The 21,510-nt window shown below is 40.9% G+C and overlaps 1 protein-coding gene across 1 annotated transcript in view; it reads right to left on the bottom strand.

The window, feature by feature from the left end:
• Positions 1–21,510, bottom strand: part of sntg2 (syntrophin gamma 2) — a 218,657-nt gene that overhangs the window by 38,460 nt on the left and 158,687 nt on the right. The window contains exons 11-14 of the mRNA XM_033022079.1: positions 19,794–19,832; positions 14,876–14,992; positions 4,392–4,463; positions 1,584–1,793 (exon numbers count right to left, since the gene is read on the bottom strand). Of these exons, the coding sequence (XP_032877970.1) occupies positions 1,584–1,793; positions 4,392–4,463; positions 14,876–14,992; positions 19,794–19,832 (438 nt within the window). The remainder of the gene's footprint in view (positions 1–1,583; positions 1,794–4,391; positions 4,464–14,875; positions 14,993–19,793; positions 19,833–21,510) is intronic.

Here is a 21,510-nt window from a genome sequence, read left to right on the forward strand (position 1 = left end):
TTTTATCGGTCCTCTCTTCGTCTCTGACACTCCAGGAAAAATAATCCAAGTTTGTTCAACCTCTCCTTATAGCTTGGATTATTTTCTCTGAAATTCATTTAATCCAGACAGCATTCTGGTAAACCCCTTCTGCAACCTTTCCAAAGCCTTTACATCCTTACTGTAATGGTATGGACAGAATTGCACACAGTACTTACAATGTGGCTGAAGCAAAGTCCTATAAAACTGCAACATGATTTCCTGTCTCTTGTACTCACTGGAAATTTAGATGAGGGAATATGAAATTCATATGCAGGAATACCAACACAGGAATGACAAGAATCTAGATTTGAATATCAAAACCAAATAACTTAAGGGAAAAAACCCCATAAAGTGCTAGAGTAATTCAGCAGGTCAGACAGCATGTGCAGAGGAAATGGATAGGCATCAGACATCTTCCTCACCACTCTGTTTACTTGGACGTAGCCCAGTCCATCACGTAAACCAACCTCCTTTCCATTGACTGAATCTACACTTTGCACTGTCTAGGTAAGGCCACCAGCATAATCAATGACCAGTCTCACCCCGGTCACTCCCTCTTCTCCTCCATCCCTTCAGGCAAGAGGTACAGAAATATGAAAATGCATACCTCCAGATTCAGAGCAATATTCTTCCCAGCTGTTATCAGGCAATCGAACAATCCTATCACCAACTATAGAGTGGTCCTGACCTACTATCTACTTCATTGTAGATCCTCGGACTATCTTTTATCAGACTTTACTGGATTTTATCTTGCACTATCCCTTATTACCTTTATCCTGAATCTGTACGCTGTAGACGGCTTGATTGGAATCTTGTATGGTGTTTTCACTGACTGGATAGCTTGCAACAAAAAAGCTTTTCAATGTACCTCGGTACACATGACAATAATAAACTAAACTGAACTAATAGTAATAGGAATAAAAAGCAGATTTTTCTACTGGGGTACAGACTGCCCAAGCTTGAACATTGACTTCTTCCACTTGGGCAGTCTGCACCCCAGCGGCTTGAACATTGACTTCTCCAATTTCCGGTAGCCCTTGCTGTCTCCTCCCATTCCCAGCTTTCCCTCAGCCCTCTGGCTCCTCCTCTTCCTTTCTTCTTCCCTCCCCCACCCTGCATCTGTCTGAAGAAAGGTTTTGGCCCGAAAGGTTGCCTATTTCCTTCGCTCCATAGATGCTGCCGCACCCGCTGAGTTTCTCCAGCACTTTTGTCTACCTACTGTATGTATGTAATTGTTTTCTGTAAAATAGTATGCTCAGTATTTTTTTATAGTTTCACAGTAAAATATGACTGGCATTTTCGTTGATAATGCGAATCAAAGACAAAAGTACATGTGCCCAAAAATTCACTGCTATTTGTTTGCAATCACCATGCAACATAATGGCAGCAATATGTTGTTCACTACCTCTGCAATATGGTTCAATTGAATTCAATAACAGTGTTGAGCACTACCATGTTGGATGAATATCCAAATAATAGACTTTATAAAGTATCCATATGCACTTATTTAATTGCCATGATATATCTATCTACATTCAAAGAATTCAGCCAGTTTCACTTACCCCTGCTCGTTGCACATCCACGAAAACTGCTCTCTGGAAGGTTTTCTCCCACACTGCAAGTTCACTTCCCATCTCTACATAAAAATAGTGGTTCTCGCCTTGTCCTGCCAGGATACTGAAACCATACGGCCTCTGGTCTTGAAGATCGCAGTCCTGATGAAGACCTAAATATAAGTTTGCTTGTAGCCAGCATTCATCAGCAAGCCAGAGCTGTAAAATATTCTGCAGTAGATTATCTTTGAGTCATTTAATCCTAACAGGCAGATAATACTGTATAAAGTATTTTAATCAGCCATTGCTGTCAGCCAAGATTAAGGGGAAATATATTTAAGAAAATTATAGAATGAAAATGCATTCAAGTCTGCTGTTTCCTTTAAAATATATTTGATGTGGCCCAACATATATTCTGCATACTTAAAGCAAGAAGTACTATTTTAATATGTTAAAGGTACAGTTAAGGTGCACCAATTTATGTTAAATGTCAAGGCCTATTTATGTTTTGCTTTATTTATCAATTTTTGAGAATGGACTGATCAGGTTAATTATCTTAACTAGTCTACTCTTCATTAATATATTGTCACTAAAACTGAAAGAAAACATCTGTTGTACATAGAAATCTAATAAAATTATCCCAGAAGGAAATTATCAAAACACATTGAGAAGTCATAAATAAAATACAAATACATTTAAAACACTTATATTTGGTGCAAAGCTGAGAAAACAGAATTGTTGAGTTATGGAAGTGGACATTGTCCTATCCGTGTACAATTGGGATATTTAAATTGGGAAGATGTGTTGAGTACTCATGCAGATACTGTAAAAAATATTCTCATGAATAGAATTACATAAATACAAGGCCATTTTTAGGGACACTTATACTGGTATCATTGACCAAAAGGTATACAGTATCTTCCGAACCTCACCGAGAATCATTTTTGCTCAAAAGGTGGAAACAGAAGTAGATAAGCCAGAAGAGAATTAAGTCTTCATGAAAATGACACATAGTGAGTGAGAAACACCAAAGCTGACTAAATGATGAGATAATATGGTGATTCAAGCAGATCAATGACGAGCAGTATACATTACTGACATCATATAACCTTTACACTGAGTGAAAGCATTTTTTGAGTAGGATATGCCAGCCTGTTGTTTATGTGGTGTGGCGGCGCCTAACGGCAGCGGCTCGACTACAGTCGTCCATCTTTTTTTTAATTTTTGTCTTGTTAAATGTATGTTTTGAGATTAGTTTTTATTATTTTTTAGCTGTGTATATGTGGGGGGTGGAGGGGGGGAATGTGGGGGAAACCGTTAGTCTCTTCCCTGTACGGGGACACGACTTTTTCCCTGTCGGGTCTCCGGTGTCATTGGGCCTAACATCGTGGAGCCGGCGGCGGCCTCCGGCCGGGACCAACCTGAGGGCTCCAGTCGCGGAGCCTGCGGACCTGACATTGCGGAGCTGGCCGGCTTCGGAGGGGGGAGAGCTGTGGTGGCGCTCGGCTGCGACCCGACTTTGGAGCTTCGGAAGCTCCGGCTGCAGGCCCGGTGGACAGGAACATCGGGAGCTCCAGGTCCCTGGTGGGAGACGGCTTTTCGGAGCTCCCGCAACGGCAACTTCTCCCGCTGGAATTGCGGGGTTGAAAGGACACGGAGCGAGTCCTAACATCGCCCAGTGCGGGTTAGTGGCCACGGGACTTACCATCGTCTGCCGGGGGCTCTAACATCGGAGCCCCAGTTCGCCCAAAAGCTGCAGTTGGACTGCTGGACTGGTTGGTCTGCTTGAACCGCGGGGTTTAAAGGACACGGAGCCGGGGCCTAACATCGCCTGGCATGGCTAAACGGGCACCGGACTTACCATCGTCTGCCGGGGGTTTTAACATCGGAGCCCCAGTTCGCTTAGACGCTGCAGTTGGACCGCGGGTGAAGAATAAAGGGAAGAGATAATACTTTGCCTTCCATCACAGTGAGGAGGTGTTGGAGACACACTGTGATGGATGTTTATGTAAACTGTGTTAAGTGTGGGTCTTGGTTTTTTTTTGTATTGTAAAAAACTGTAGTAAATGTAATTTCGTTCAAACCTAGGTTTGACTGACAATAAATAAATAGCATTCAAAAAAAGTTCAACCATGGTGTGTTTCGCAATATGATGTAAGTTCACAAATGTTGAGTGGTGTATTTTCATGGCTGACTGGGCTGTACACGCCTCCATCATAATAATATCAGTTGCCTTTTGATCCATTCATATTGTACTTTGTTGAAGCAATTGGGTTCAACTCCTTTGCTTATTTGACCATTTCAGAAGGCAGTTAAGAGTTAATCACCTTTATATGTTGTGAGGTCACAGTGATTGTCCAGTTAAACTTGATAGAATTGATGGAGTAAGTTAGGCAGCGTAGGCAAGTTGGACTGAAAGTCCCCCCTTTAAGACTATGACTAATTATTTATTCAATTATGTTACTGAAACACCATTATGATTGTTTAATAATTAATAATAATAATGCTAGCTTTGAAAATCAGATGCATATAAATGTTGGGGTAAGATTTTAACTCATACTTTCAGATGATTAATTCCAGATTATCCAGTAATCACTGGATAATTGCTGTGCTCATTACCTGAAAACAAATGTACAACACCTTAACCAAACAAGCACAACAGGGTGAAATCCTGCACAATGATTTTAATGTTACTTTCCTATTATCTAATCTATGATGCGTGCACCACAAATATCCCGGACACATGTTGGTTTCTATATTTGTTGTTCTATACTTCAGACTGTGAACTTAATTACACCATCACACAAAGACAGTTACCTTATGAACTCTGCAAAGAATCTCGCAGAGGTTGTAGATCTTTTCAGCCCATAACCAGTCATGAATGCTGACCTACAGAAGTCAAAAATGAACTGTTGATAATGGAATTCTTTATTACTGTAAAATTATATGATCAAAATGACATTTACCCAGCCATCACAATAATGTGGGATACATGTAACCACAATTAATGTTTAATACAATTAATTATTGAAACATTACAGCGCTTGTCTTTGGGTAATGCCAGGTGTTTCAATGGAACATACCCGTGATGGGAGAAGTAGACTGTCAAGAGAACGCCATTGCACACCACAAATGCGAATTAGGCAAAAGTGAGCAAAAAGTGGAAAAGTGAGAGTGGAAAGGTCCCAATATAATAATAATAATGGCAATATTTCAATTTCACAGCAATGTCTATTTACTAAGATACCTACGCTGTAGATACTCATTTGTCTACAGCTTTAATATGGTAGGAGATGCCTTTGGGAGAAAGGTAAAGGCTTGTAAATATTCAGGCTAACAAAATTGGTGCTACAGGGCTGATTTTGTAATTCACGTTAATTTACCGTTGAACCAGCCTGCAGCTTAGTACCAAAACCACACCAAATAAAATGCATGTGGATTTATTTTGGTTTATTTGACTCATTGGGAGGTTTCTTTTTTTTCTCCCTCCACAGATACTTTTAACATTCTGAATATTTCCAGAATTTTCTGTTATTATTAACATTTTAAAAACATAGTTGGGCACATGACTGAATAAAGGGCAGCATAGGTAAAGTCAGTAAAATTAGAAAAAAGAATGCAGCTATGGCTGAGCCTTTCATGAACAAATAACAACACATCCTCAGTGGTATTGGTTGCATTCTTGCAGAAAAAACACAGATAAGGCAGAATTTTATGGGATTTGCTGTCAATTCCAACATTGCTGACCAACAACAATTGCTCTACAACAATCTCCAAGTTGCCTTCCAGGATGGGGCAGGCTGCTGATGGAACCCTCAGCAACTATCCTGAGGAAATCTACGAGATCCTGCACCAGGCTATGGCTGGCACTGAATCTGAGTCCGCTCATTGCACTGCTGATTGAATGTTTGGGTGAAAAGTAAAGGGCCTGTCCCACTGTACGAGAGCCTGTACGAGGTAATTCAAGAGCTCTCCCGAGTTAAAAAAAAAATCAAAATTGTGGTAAGCACGTAGAATGTACATAGCGGGTACGTCAGAGCTCGGGGCATCTCTTAGCGGCTCGTAACGCTAACGGCAAGTACTTGGGAAATGCGATAAGCTCGTGAAGACTCGTGAAGATTTTTCTACATGTTGAAAAATGTCCACGAGAGCCCCGAGTACCTACGAGCGGCTATTACCGTAATTCTCTGAGTTTGAATCAGGGGAAACTCGGGGGAACTCTTGAATTAGCTCGTACAGTGGGACAGGCCCTTAAGTTATGCTTTTATATTATTTGAGTTTTTTAAATTTGTTTAAATGTGATAGTTGTGATGATCACTAAAGCTGTGCAGCATGGAACACTACTTGGCAACAATATTTTGTGCTGCGATTGTTCAGGCCTGTCCATGGGCACCAATTGCTGTGCACCAGAGCCGGCTAAATGATACCTCACTCTTCTGTGACTCTTTGACAAATCTTTCCATTGATGTGACAATTAAATTCATCATCATACATTCTCGGTCATAGAGATTATTGAGAGCTTCCAGTAGCTAGGTGTAGATATCACTAACAATTTGACCTAGACCATCAGACTATCATTAATTGGACTTTCCTGGACTTTATTTTGCACTAAATGTTATTCCCTTTATCCTGTATCTGTACACTGTGGACAGCTCAATTGTAATCATGTACCTGTATAGTCTTTTCACTGACTGGATAGCACTCAACAAAAAAAAAACTTTTCACTGTATCTTAGGACATGTGACAATAAACTACTAAATTAAGCTATCTCTGGCTAAGAAAGTACATTGATACCTCCTCTTCCTCAGAGGCATAGAAAATTGTGTCTCCAATAACTTTTATCAACTTCTACAAATGTATCATAGAATGCATCTCATCTGGAGGTATCACAACCTGGTATGCCATCTGGTCTATCGTAGACTGCAACAAAATACAGCGTGTCATGGGCGCTACTCAATCCATTATGCAAACCAACCTCCATTCATTGACTCATCTACACTTCACACTACCTTGGAAAAAAAAGGCAACATTATCAGGGACCACTCATTCTCTGGCCATTCCCTCTTCTCCATTCTCCTATTAGGGAGAAGATACAAAAGCTGGGAAGCACATACCACCAGATTCAAGAACAGCTTCTTCCCTGCTGTTATCAGACCCTTGAACAGACCTCTCATATGCTATGGATGTAAGCATGATCTTCAAATGCAACTTGTAGTGGTCTGCACTTTCTCTGTAGCTGTAACACAATATTCTGAGCTCTGTTCATTTTCTGTTTTGCACCAGCAGTTGTACTGATGTATGCAAAACAAAGTTTTGTACTGCATCTCGGAAGACGTGACAGTAATAAACCAATACCAATACATTACTTCAGTGTTTTGGGTATGTCTGTTGTTGTGACCTTCTGATCCATGTGGACATATTGTGATTTTCAATACGATATGAATATCTTTTAGTAGGACATTCGCAAGGCATTTGACAACGTACTGTTTGGTGGGTTGGCCTGGAAGGTTAGATCACATGGGATCCAAGGCAAGCTAGCCCCTTTGATACAAAATTGGCTTAAAGGTAGGAGATGGGGGACTGTGGTAGGGGATTGGTTTTCAGACTGGAGGACTGTAATAAGTGGTGTGCCACATGGATTGGTGCTGGCTGAACTATTGTTCATTCTTTATATTAATGACTTGGATATCAATACAGGTGGTGTCAAGGCCAGTACGCTGTCATATGCACAGGTACAGTGAGGTATAGGGACAGTGTAAACCTTGCTTGCAGCAGCATCAAAGGCACATATACAACACACAGAAACATAAATTATATATAAATTATATAAAATTAAATGCAAATTCTAGCAAAAAAAGACATTGGCTTAAATATACATGATAAAAAAACCCCCATGGCAGTGCAAGAGATGGTCCATTATATTCTGTTGCCAATGTTAAATTAGAATTATGCAGGTCAGTTCAATAACCTGATAATTGTGGCTTCTTGTGTGACACTGGATTGACAGTTTTCAGCTTTACAGATCTAGTCCCCAACTGATTATTAATCTCTTGGATTACCCTGGGCTTCTGGTTGGGGAAGTTTCGGAATGTTTCCGTAATTCACTTGTGCACACATTTCTTTATGAACTCTGTGGAGACAGTGGTATGTTTATTCAGGTCCACTGATAAATCCTTGAAAGTGGCACAATCGACATTTGAAGCTCCTCTGCCTCGCCTGACCAGCACTTTGTTGTCCCCTTCACAGGTGCCGCACTCTTTGGTTTCTGTCTTTAACCAGGAAGAAGAAGCACAGCCAAGTGATCAGATTTTCCATTGTGTGGTCTATGGAGGGAGCGGAAGGTGTGCCTTATGGTGGTAGAGCCATGGTCAAATGGAAATTAAGGTGATGGTAGTTCAGCAGATACTTCTTCAAGCTAACCAGGATGAAGTCCTCAGGATGATATGGAAGGCATACCGTTTTGTGCCTGGTGATTGGGATGCTACATTATCCAAGTGCTAGCTTGGCATCTGTCTAAGGCGGGCCATAGGATGACGATGGAGAACTCCCTTTGTAGGTAGAATGGTTGCCAATTAACCACCAGATGTTCTAGATGGAACGGGACGTGGAACGGGATGAGATCACCACGTCTGAGCACCATCTCTTCCTTTTTCTGACACCGCTGACTGGTTCATACAGTGGATGGAAAATCCATCCAACTAGAGCTCCACATCCAGAGTTGTGGTGTGCCATGTCTCTATGAAACAGAGTACACAGCAGTCCCTCATGCAGAGAACATTAAAGTTGGTGGTATAGTGAAGAAGGATTACAACAGGATCTTTATCAACTGGGCCAATGGGTTGAGGCATGGCAGGTGGAGTTTAATTCTGATAAGTGTGAAGTGCTGCATTTTGGTAAGACATACCTGGGCAGGAACTAAACAACAAATGGTTGGGCCAAGAGAATTATTACAGAACAGGGCGACCTAGGGGGTGTAGGTACATAGTTCCATGCAGGTGGCTACACAATTGGAAAGAGTAGTGAAAAAGGAATTAGTACAGGAGTTGGGACATCACGTAATAACTGTACAAGATGTTGGTATGGCTGCATATGGGGTATTGTATAGATATTCTGCAGTAGGAAGGATATCATTAACTGCAAATGTTGCATAAAAGATTTAGAAGGATGTTATCAGGTTTGGAAGGTTCGGGTTATAAGGAAAGGTTATAAAAGGACTGAACAAGCTAGATGCAGGAAAAATGTTCCCAATGTTGGGCGAGTCCAGAATCAGGGGCCACAGTCTTAGAATAAAGGGGAAGCCATTTAAGATTAAGGTGAGAAAAAAACGTTTTCACCCAGAGAGTTGTGAATTTGAGGAATTCCCTGCCACAGACGGCAGTGGAGGCCAAGTCACTGGATGGATTTAAGAGAGAGTTAGATAGAGCTCTAGGGGCTAGTGGAATCAAGGGATATGGGGAGAAGGCAGGCACGGGTTATTGATTGGGGACGATCAGCCATGATCACAATGAATGGCGGTGCAGGCTCGAAGGGCCGAATAGCCTCCTGCACCTATTTTCTATGTTTCTATGAAAGTTGTAAAGAAAGGTTGGATTGGCGGGGTCTTTCTTCCCTGGAGCATAGGAGGGGCTAAGATAATGTGAATAACCACAGTCTTTCCCCAGGGTCGTGGAGTCTAAAACTAGAGGGCATAGGTTTAAGGTGAGAGGAGAAAGATTTAAAAAGGATCTGTGAGGCATCTTTTTCATACAGACAGTGGTGCATACATGGAATGAATTGCTGGAGGAAGTGGAGGAGTGTACACATATGATATTTAAAAAAGGTACATGAATAAGAAAGGTTTGGAGGGATATGGGCCAGTGTAGACCCAATGTAGATCAAAAAACATTTGATGCCATTACACAGCATAGAATTCTCAAATGAATGCACAGTAAACTGTGGGGTGGGAGATTGCAACCTTCAAGTGGGCCACCCTGTTTCGACTAATGCAATCAACCCGACGTGCATAAACAAGATCAAATAGAACAAGTTGACCTACACCTTTAGGCTGTGCACGCCGTACGCAAGTAGAAGACAGTAAACTGTGATCCATTGTTGGATGATAAATGATGGTATTTTCTGTGCAGAAAGACCTAGCTCAGCTCTTCAATGGTACGGTCAGCTGTTGTACAAGCACTCACATCTTCGATTTCAATCCACGTTGCATGTGCTCAATGAGCACGAGGAATTAATCACTCTTCCTATGGAAAGGTTGTAATGGTCATCAATTATTTCCCATTCGTCATAACTATGAATGAAGTGGTATTGCTTCAGGAACAAACATTTATAAGTTCTTATTTTAGTGTAGAATACTATTATATCTGTAGCTGGCACAGGACTGAATTGATTTACAATCTTGGCTGCCAGGAGCTGCATTCTTGGATGCCAATACGAGATGGTTTGTCTGCCCAGCAGATTTGACGAGATGTTTTCATCTCTTAGGTACAGGTTGATCCCTTGTCGGCGTGGACTCGGTGGGCCAAAGGACCTGTTTCCTTGCTGTATCTCTAAAGTCTAAATGTCTAAAACTGGTGCAAAACCTGTCCCAGAGTGCGCAAATCAAAAAGTCACCAAGGTTACATTATTTTCTAAGGTAATGAAAATGTAAGTACTAAGTTTCTTCCAGCTTTTGATTGTGTGTGTCCAATTTATAACTCTCTGTAATATCACACATTTGAAGTATTCCTCTTGTTTTCAAAATATCTCTGTAAAAAGATATTTGTAGCTTTCTGTGAATCTATTCAGTTAATAGTGCATAATATACTTTGTGGCAGATGTCCTTTAGTAAATTTGCCTTTCATCCCTTCTCAGTGTTCAATGCCTGCACATTGTCAGCCCTGTCTTTTGACTCAATGATATTATGGTCATGGGAAACATTTCCATCCTTTCCACATTGGGTGTGGGTGATTCACAGGCCTTGTTACACATCCAAAGGCTGCCGATTATGCTTGCTTGTCTTTGAGGCACAATTTTATTTTCTTTCAGGCCAAAATGATGTCACATAAATCTTGCTTCTTTGTGACTTTTACTCCCACCTTGTTCCATTGAATACAGAATTTAATGGTCTTCATTAATTTTACTCTAAAAATCAATTGGTGATACTTTGAACTGTGCCATTGTGTTGCAGTCTGAAGCAGCTGCCTGGGATTCTTCTCCAATATTCAATCTGTGCCATGGGATCCATGCAAAACTGACTTGCAGGTAGTTGAGAGATTAAACCTTCAAGGTCCATTCATGGTCATGTTTTGCTATTTATCCTTGAAACTGCAGAATTTTGTAGGTCCTGTGAGGTACGACTGTTGCATTCAACTGAAGGTCAGATCCTTCTCTCCCAATTCCTTTTCATTTTCTTCCAACTTTTCTATCTTTGTCATTAATTTTAATGCATTTGTTAAGCTTGGACACTAACGCAATGTGGATAAATTCTACTCACAACAGTTACAAGGCATGGACACAATGAGCAAAGGTGCTTTTTATGGCAGTCAGGAATGTTTACGACTGCTTCACATAATCATACAAAATGGACCAGAGAGCCAGAGGAAAAAAATCTATGGAAATATTACAAGCTTTTAGGTTGTGTTTTTGTTTATTTATCAGTTACTTTTGCTGTCTGTTCTTTTATTTAATGAATAAACAAAGCCACAAAGGAAGGATTGCACTAATGTAGGAACTCAGAACAAAGAGTTTTCTTGTGACAGTTCTTTTGCACTTAGCATGCTCTTCCAAAATGCTGGACGAGGCAGCTGGTAGAGCCATTGCCTCACTATCCCAGCAACATGGGTTCAGTGCTGACCTCAGGTGCTTAATGTGCAGACTCTGCATGTTCTCCCTAAATTTTCTCTTTAAAATGTTCAGTCAGCCCCCAGAAAGTTTAGCTCAAAGGGAATGGCAAATAGAATTTGGTGGGTTTCAGCTTGCAGGTTGCACAGGCAGAAACATAACTGCAATCAAACCCCTGGCAATATGCACAGTTGCATGGAGATTAAGTTTAGGAATACAAGGTTTGTGTTTATTAATGAGTAAGCCACCTTCCAGACCATAAGGATTTCTAACTATAGAAATAATACCATATTATTAGAGTTTTACTGTAATCTGTTGGTTAGCTTGATGGAAAAGTATTGTCCTGGATACAGGAAACTTTCCACCTTTGCTTCTTTGAAAAAGCTCTGTGCTGCCTTTTGCTCCCACCGGAGAGCAAGTAGGATGGATGTAATCTATTATTACGCTCAGTGTCACAGCAGGTAGTTCAGCTGTCTCACAGCTCTCGTGACCCAAGTTCAATTCTAAACTCTGGTGCTGTCTGCATGGAGTGATGGCGTGGGTTTCGCTGAAGTGCTCTGATTTTCTTCACATACGAGAGACCTACTGCTTTTCAGGTTAATTGGCTACTGCAGAGTAACCCTGGTGGAGATGGGAGAATCGGGTTGGACATTTTTAATAGGTTACGGGGTAACACGTGGGGGATGGGCTTGCTTTTTGAGTTGCCATGTATTCGATGGACTGATGGCTTTCTTTGTGCCATAAAAAGAAAAAAATGGAAATATGAAAATTGAAAGTGTGCTTGTTGTACATTATCTCCAAACAATATTAAAATAATTACCCACGGGACAAAAATGTGAGAAATTATTGTTCTCAAGTAACGAAATGTTACTCCATAGCACTTGAGCTATTTCAACACCTTTGATCTTTCAACAAGGGCTGTTTAAAATGTCAGTGTTTAAGGAGCTTTGAGGATCAAAGAAACTAAATGTATTTCCCTTCCTGCCATCCTTCTTTTCAATGACCAAATTGCATGAAGATATAAACCGGTTGCAATCAACACTCCTTGTAACATGGACTTAGGTTTGGCCTCCATTATTAAGTAATGGACGAACATTTTCAATAGACCAGGAGTGTGTGGCTTCCAATTCTATGAGGACTATCTTTGTGTAGAAAATATATTCTATGGCGTACTTGTCTTTTCAGATCTTAAGGATAATGAGTCCACAAAAAAAAGTTTGATAATTGGTTTAACTCAAACACCTGTGCACCCATGTCCATCTCCCAATGAAGAGCATGCATTTCTTCACAACTCAAATGGGGAACGTTGTCTAAATCTATGAAGTTGGGAGAGGTTATATTCCATGAGCTTAGTTAATTATTTTAGAGGCTGTAAATTCCCTAATATTGTTAATGCTCACAAGTTGGTATCTTGATGGAAAAATGGACTTCAAGCACTGGATAAAGAGAAGGGGGCAGGTAAAGGGATATGTTTTGACTGTGACAAGATGATAGATTTTTAGATATGCTGTTCCATCACCCGAGTAATATTTCTGAAAATGCTGAGATGCACTGTGAATTGAGAATGAGGAAAACCACAGCACTCCCTCTGCTGATTATCATCAGGTTCAGACCACCTTACAATCAATAATTGCTGGTTTCAGCAAAGGAAATGTTACTTAACTGTTCAAGGCTTTTGGAAAAGACAGAAAAGATATTTTAGTTAAGAATTAACCATAACTTATCTATTAGGTTTGGATTCATTTCCAGTGTCACCCAATGTTCGGATTTGGTGTTAATTCAGAGGCTTATCAGCCTAAAAACAATGTAATTTTGCCAGTATATTTTGCTAACTAAAATAGATTTTAAATGAAATCAAGTCTAAATGAAGCTAAATAAAGTGTAAGCAATTACTTTGAAAAGAATGCAATTAAAGAAGAAAAAAAATTCAATTTTCCTTAATCATTACCGTCGAGATGTTTTGGCTGATTTGCAACCTCAGACCTTGGACTAACCCACATGACAAGTGTATTGATCTGGTAAGCAATTAGCTTTAAGTTTCCCAATATTGTTCAAGCTGTTCCAGTCAGTTTGAGGGATAATCAAACACAGTTGCTTTGCTTTTCCAGTTGAAACACCACCACCCAAGAAGCTAAGCCAAACTCAGTGATTTGTTGGATTGTCACATTTCCCTCACTTTCCATCATAAGTGAGGAACATAATATCTGAAAATCCCAATGTCTGTGAAAATGCTAATTGAAAAACTTCAATCGTACTATTTTCCTCAATATAATTATAATGTAAAGGGCATTAACCTTCATGCAAAATTAATCGAAAGGACATTAACCTTTATATATCAGGTTTTGTGTATGACGTCTGAAATAGTTCACATTGAACTATCACCAGCAGCAAGCACAGAAATTACACAATAAAGTAGAACTGAACTTCTTCATTAGGGAGTCATTAAGATCTTCGTAGATCTTACTAATGGCCCAGAACATGCTGGAATGGGTTCACTGGCTATACTCACTGTTCACATTACTCTTTGCTCCAGACCCATGTGGCCATTATCCGTATGGGCAATCTTGCTGGATAAGGCCATCCTGGAGATGAGAAGGCAGAGCAGCCCTCTCTTTTAAGAGCAAATTTATTTTGAAGTTCAAACTTAATATCATGCAAAATTTATAATTTAGTTCATCTCATCATAAGAACTTCAACATTTGTAATAACGTGCAAAATTCTCTATTATAAATCATTTCTACATCTGCCTTATTATATACTATATTAGCACTTGGTCTTTAGGTAAATATTATTGGCCCAAATGGGTGGGCATCATGAAGCTCCACCAACACCCCTCTTGATTTATTTCCTTTAATATATGATAAGGAAGATGTAGAAATAATTTATAATGGAAACTTTTGCATGCTGTTACACATTTAGAAGTTTTCATGATAATATATAAATTCTAAATTTTGCATCAGAAGAAGTTTGAACATCACAATAAATTTCCTCTTAAAATAGCAATTTGGTTTAAAGACAATTGATGCAGTTTAACATTTAATCCATTAAATTCTGCCATAGAAACATGATAGTTCATTTAATAACAAATTGATTTGGAGTTTGTGATCAGCTTTGAAGAAAATTCTTTAATTTCAGAAACAAGGGTTGAAACTTGCATCTAATGAGATGAAATACATCCAGCGCATTTGTTGTTTACAAAAGCATTGTCATTCCATACTGAGGTATATTGAGACTGTCCAGCCAATACTTCAATAATTAATTGCATACAGCATGATACTTTCTACACTTTCAAGTGTCTGGAAATTAAGTCCTAAATATATAAAATGGTGGTGGGAAATGTGATTACATCAGGCATATGTTAATTCAAAAACATATGTAAGTTTTGCGTTATTTGATTTAAAGAAGCACTTAAGTAAAATATGAACAAAAATATTACATTTCTTTCATAACAGCCAAAATGTTATTAAAGAGCTATTGACTCTTACCGGTGGAGCGTTGAAAATGTGAAGCGATGAACCTTTCAGTCCCAGAAACTTGTACTTGTAAAGCTGATTGGAATCAGATCCTAGCAGCCTCTCACTCACCCACCCCATGTGAATTACCTGCAGAGGAAAACCTTAGAAAATTGAAAAATCAATCCTCAAAATCAAAACACTGCTTTTTCATGATTCCTGCACACAAAGCCATTAATTTTATAATTAAACTTCAAGGACTCTGTGACAAGTATAATATCTAAATCAGCCAGGAAATCCAGGTGATTTTATTTAGACATCCACTCTTAAAATGTTTTCTGAGTAGAATTATGGGGATATAATTTCAATTTGGAATAACAGCTACAATGGCCTAAAAGTAACATCTAGGATACACCAAGCATGCCCAAAATATTCATCAGTCTAAAATATGGGAGCATCCAGTCCATGGGTGCAGTATCCAATGTCACCTTAGTTGTGAACTTTCTCCCAGCATAGAAATAAACAGCAGCAACTTTATAATAACAATGAAGTTCTGATCAAAAACGATGGCAATAACTTTTATTAATATAGGATTGGCTTGTCTTCTATCTCTGTTCTAAACTGTGATTGTAGAAACTGCCGCAAAAAAAAACAGATCAATGCTTTAATGGTTAAAGTTTTATCCCCGCCCTGTCCCTGAGTGAAGGAACAAGTGTTGATTCTTCCCTTCCATCCCATACCACCCCCTCCCCGGGCACTTTCCGTTGCAACCGCAAGAGATGCAACACTTGTCCCTACACCTCCCCCCTCGACTCCATTCAAGGACCCAAGCAGTCGTTCCAGGTGCGACAGAGGTTCACCTGCATCTCCTCCAAACTCATCTATTGCATCCGCTGCTCTAGATGTCAGCTGATCTACATAGGTGAGACTAAGCGGAGCTGGGCGATCGTTTCGCCGAACACCTCCGCTTGGTCCACAATAACCAACCTGACCTCCCGGTGGCTCAGCACTTCAACTCCCCCTCCCATTCCCCATCCAACCTCTCTGTCCTGGGTCTCCTCCATGGCCAGAGCGAGCAACACTGGAAATTGGAGGAACAGCACCTCATATTCCGCTTGGGGAGTCTGCATCCTGCGGGCATGAACATTGAATTCTCCCAATTTTGTTAGCCCTTGCTGTCTCCTCCCCTTCCTCAGCCCTCGGGCTGTCTCCTCCCATCCCTCAGCCCTCGGGTTCCTCCTCCTCCTTTTTCCTTTCTGCTCCCCGCCACCCCCCATCAGTCTGAAGAAGGGTTTCGGCCCGAAACGTTGCCTATTTCCTTCGCTCCATAGATGCTGCTGCACCCGCTGAGTTTCTCCAGCATTTTTGTGTACCCTGGAGTATTGTGTGCAGTTTCGGTCTCCAAATTTGAGGAAGGACATTCTTGCTTATGAGGGAGTGCAGCGTAGGTTTACAAGGTTAATTCCCGGGATGGTGGGACTGTCATATGCTGAGAGAATGGAACGGCTGGGCTTGTATACTCTGGAATTTATAAGGATGAGAGGGTATCTTATTGAAACATATAAGATTAGTAAGGGTTTGGACATGCTGGAGGCTGGAAACATGTTCCTGATGTTGAGGGACTCCAGCACCAGAGGCCACAGTTTAAGAATAAGGGGTAAGCCATTTAGAACGGAAATGGGAAACACTTTTTCACACAGAGTATTGAGTCTGTGGAATTCTCTGCCTCAGAGAGCAGTGGATGCAGATTCTCTGGATACTTTCAAGAGAGAGCTAGATAGGGCTCTTAAAGATAGCGGAGTCAGGGGATATGGGGGAGAAGGCAGGAGCGGGGTACTGATTGTGGATGATCAGCCATGATCACATTGAATGGTGGTGCTGGCTCGAAGGGCCAAATGGCGTACTCCTGCACCTATTGTCTATTGTTGCCTCGATTGGAAGACTTTAGTTATGGCGAGAGATTGGACAGGCTGGGCTTGTTATCACTGGAGTGAAGGAAGCTCAGGGGGTAACCTGATAGAAATATATAAGATAATGAGAAGCATTGACAAGGTAGATAGTCAAAAACATTTTCTATCAAAAAGAAGAGGGCATGGTGTTAAGGTGAAAGGAAGGAGTTTTAAAGTGGATACGAGGGATATGTTTTTTGCAGATGGTGGTTGATATCGGAATACATTGCTAGAGGAGGAGTGCAACGACTATACCAAAGAGACATTAATCCAGATACTTAAGTAGGCAAGGCTAGGAAGGATATGGTTCTAATCTGGACAAATGGGATTTGTGTTAATGGAGAAAAAAGTTAGATGTGGACATGGTGCTACCCTCCCCAGTAGATATCATCTGCCTAACATCCTCCCCTTCTTGTCTGGTTACACTTATCACCGACCAGCCTCACCCCCAAACCTCCCTCATACTGTTATACACTGGAAGCCTTCCCTCTTCCCTTTCAGTCCTAATGCAGGATCTCAACATGAAACACCTTTTCCTATTTGATTTTGAGTTTTTCCAGTATTCTGTTTTTCATTTGAATTTAACTCTGGTAACAGCAATAAAGGATGCAGATGCAAAATTAACATATCAAAGGTAGAGTTCACATGGGAAATCATTACCTTTGCCTTCAGAAAGTTAGAATTAATGCTACGTTGAATGAGTCAAACTGGGCAGAGGGAATGCAAGTATAGGGTATAAGAAAAGATTTGGGGGCTCTGAGAACAGCGAGAGCCAACCTCAACCGTGAAATAAGGAAAGCAAAGCGTGCCCACGGACAGAAAATCCAGGGTTTCTTCCAGGATGATACCAACACCAGGAACATGTGGGAAGGCAACCGGGCTATAACAAACTACAAGGCCCCTCAGATGTCTTGTAAGGATGACACAGACTTTCTCAATGAACTCAATAATCATTTCGGCAGGTTTGAGGCACTGAACACCACTACAGTGAGGAAATTAGAGCCTCATCCAGGAGAACAGACACTGTCTTTTGAAACTGCTGAAGTCCGCAGAATCCTGGAGGGCATTGACAAGCGAAAGGCAGCCGGACCGGATAACATACCGGGGCGTCTGCTTAGGGGATGTGCCGACCAGCTGGCCCTGGTTCTGACAGACATTTTTAACACCTCCCTGAACCAGGCCATTGTTCCATCATGTTTCAAGACAGCCACCATCATACCAATTCCCAAAAAGTCCACAATAACCTGCCTGAATGATTACCGCCCCGTAGCACTCACACCAATAATAATGAAGTGCTTTGAGAGGCTTATTAAGCAGCACATGGTCTCTAAACTCCCCTCCAGTTTTGACCCGTTCCAGTTTGCTTATCGCCCGAACCGCTCCACAGAGGATGCTATCTCCTCTGCAGTCCACCTGAGCCTACAACACCTGGAGGAGAAGAACACCCACGTGCGGATGCTGTTTGTTGACTTCAGCTCAGCATTCAATACGATAATCCCCCAGCATCTGGTGAGCAAACTGGCACCCCTAGGATTCAATACCACACTATGCAACTGGATCCTGGATTTCCTTTCTGAAAGACCCCAGTCTGTGCGGGTGGGGAAGAACACCTCCTCGGTCATCACACTGAGCACCGGCTCCCCTCAGGGCTGTGTCCTGAGTCCGCTGCTCTTCACATTGATGACACATGACTGTGTCGCCAGGTCCACTACTAACCATATCATCAAATACGCGGATGACACAACAGTAGTGGGCCTCATCCGCAATAACGACGACCAGGCATATAGAGAGGAGGTGGAGCAGCTGGTGAGCTGGTGCAGCAGGAACAACCTTCTCCTAAATGTGGACAAAACCAAGGAGATTGTCGTCGACTTCAGAAAGAAAAATCAGCCCAGTCACACTCCGCTGTGCATCAACAACTTAGCAGTGGAGCAGGTGAAAAGCATCAAGTTCCTGGGTGTGCATATAACGGATACCTTAACTTGGACTACAAACATCACATCTCTGGTAAAACGGGCACAGCAGCGTTTGTACTTCCTCCGCAGGATGAGAAGATCACACCTCCACCCTCCCATCCTCATCACATTCTACAGAAGCACCATTGAATCAGTCATGACCAGCTGCATCTCTATGTGGTGCGGCGGCTGTACAGCTGCGGACTGGAAGTGCCTTCAGAGAGTGGTGAGGACAGCGGAAAAAATCATTGGGACTTCTCTTCCCTCCATCATGGACATTGGTTACAAACGCTGCCTGACAAGAGCTAAGGGCATTACCAGAGCCCCCACACACCCACAATATGGACTGTTTACACTGCTGAACTCTGGGAGGAGGTACCGCAGCATGAAGAGCGGGACAACCAGGTTCTGCAACAGCTTCATCCCCCAGGCCATAAGACTATTGAACTCACAATCAAACCGAGGCTAGAACTTTCTTATACATTGCCACTTTTAAAAACTTTCCTACATATCTATTTTACAGAACTATGCACATGAAGTACTTTTTATGGACACACTAAGCACTTTTACTGATCGCCTGATATAAATGTTATATTCTGCTGCTACTTGAAGAGTCAATGCAACTAAATTTCGTTCAATGTGCACTGTGTCTATGTGTATACCTGAATGACAATTAAAGTTATATTAAAAAAAAAAAAATTAAAATTAAAAAATAAAATAAAATCACATTTAAATCTCCCAGTGAAATCAAGCTAATCAAATTAGAATGATGTTGGAGATCTCACTGGATTAGAGATTGGAATTTGTGCGATTGTAAGATTAGAAAATGAAAGCCGGTTCAGAATGTATCAAAAAACATTGTACTAGAATGTCCGACAAACTATAAACAAAGTCTATATTTATAGGAGTCAACCTCTATTAAGTAGTTCAGCAACATTTTTTTTTATACCTATATTTTAATTTGCTTTATTCATTCTTTCTTTGTCATTTGCAAGAAAAAACATTTTTTTATTGATGTATAATCCACTACACAGAAAGAGATCCTACCTGGTCATTTGGAGAACAGCACTTATTTGCCATTTTCATCTGTACAATTAAATAAAAAGATAGTTACAATTAGTTGTTCATTCTTCTTATTTATTTGGTGTCCTTAATTCTTCATAATTCCAAACTTATACTTGATGAATTTGTAAGTTATAAAAGTGCAAATTTAACCATAGGTAAAAATAACTAATCTATTTTTAAGTTTGGAAGAGAGTGGCCTAATTAAGGACAGTCAGCATGGCTTTATCCGTGGTAGGCCATGTCTTACAAATTTGATTCTGTTTTTTTTTGAGGAGGTGAAGGTGGTGATCGATGAGGGTAGGATAGTGCATGATATCCACGTGAATTTTAGAAAGGCATTTGATAAAGTACTTATGGTAGAGTTAGCCCAGAAGGTAGAGATGCATGGGATCCATAGTGACTTGATAGTTTTGATTCAGAATTGTCTTATTCATAGAAGACAGTGGGTTGTGGTGGAAGAGTGTTATTTTGGTTGAAGGTCTGTGACCAGTGGAGGACTACAGGGATCTGCGCTGGGAGCTTTGTTGTTTCTGATATACGTGTATGTGTGTGCGCGCACATGCGTGCGTGTGTGTATATATATATATATATATACGCGCGCGCGCACACACACACACACACGTGTGCGCGAATTGATGTAAGCGCAGGTGGGTTGGTTGATAAGTTTGCAGGCAACACCAAACTGGATCGAGTTGTGGATAGTGAGGAAGGTTGTAGGACTATACAGCAGAATAAAAATTGGCTACAGCAATGGGCAGAGAAAATGCAGATGTAGTTTAATAGTAGGATTAAATGAGAACTTACCAGTTTGAAGTTTGATCTGTATTTTATGAGGAGTTACGATGAGGGATTACGTGAAGAACCCCGCCACAACGCATGCGTGTCATTCTTCAAAGCAGCGGTGTGAAATCACAGATAACTGTAATGACTAAACATAGTAAGATTAGAGAAGAGATACCAGTTAAGTATATGATCAAGGGTGGGAGCGGAGGGTACGTGATCCCTCATCGTAACTCCTCATAAAATACAGATCAAACTTCAAACTGGTAAGTTCTCGTTTAATCCTACTATTTTACTTCGGAGTCACGTGAGTGACTACGTGAAGATTTTAAAGCTCTGTGATTTCATGCCGTGGAAACGAGTCCATGCATCACGTCTGCCTTGATGACTGTAGGAGGAATTGTGTTAACATAATTTGGACATGAATTCGACATTGAAATCATAAAATATATTAACACAAATTTATAACCCCTTTTTATGGGTTTAAATTAATTTACAGAACTTAAAATTGTTTCTGCAACGTTCCAGGTTTCATTACTGGTTTATTGTAAAATAATTGGAATGTTTTTTCCCCCCCAGACCATCCTGCTGCCTTGAGGATTTGGTCCATTGGGACATCCAACTGTATCGCTGCCGATGTAGCTGCAGCCCTGGTGGAATGAGATTTAAAATATTAGTATCCACCCCAGCCTGTGCTAACACCTGTTTCAGCCATCTTGAGATGGTCTGGACCGTCACTCTTTTGTGTGGTTGCTAGTGGCTGACCAAAAAGTGCCTTCTCATTGCCTCTTAGGACTTTTGTTTTCTCCATGTATAACGACAGATGTCTTACTATACACAGACGGTCATCTGTTGGGTATGACCTAAATTGTATATTGAGGCCTGCTGATCCCTGTCTGTTCTGCTTACTAACTCATAG

This window comes from Amblyraja radiata, chromosome 5 (assembly GCF_010909765.2).
Source record: "Amblyraja radiata isolate CabotCenter1 chromosome 5, sAmbRad1.1.pri, whole genome shotgun sequence".
NCBI lineage: Eukaryota > Metazoa > Chordata > Chondrichthyes > Rajiformes > Rajidae > Amblyraja > Amblyraja radiata.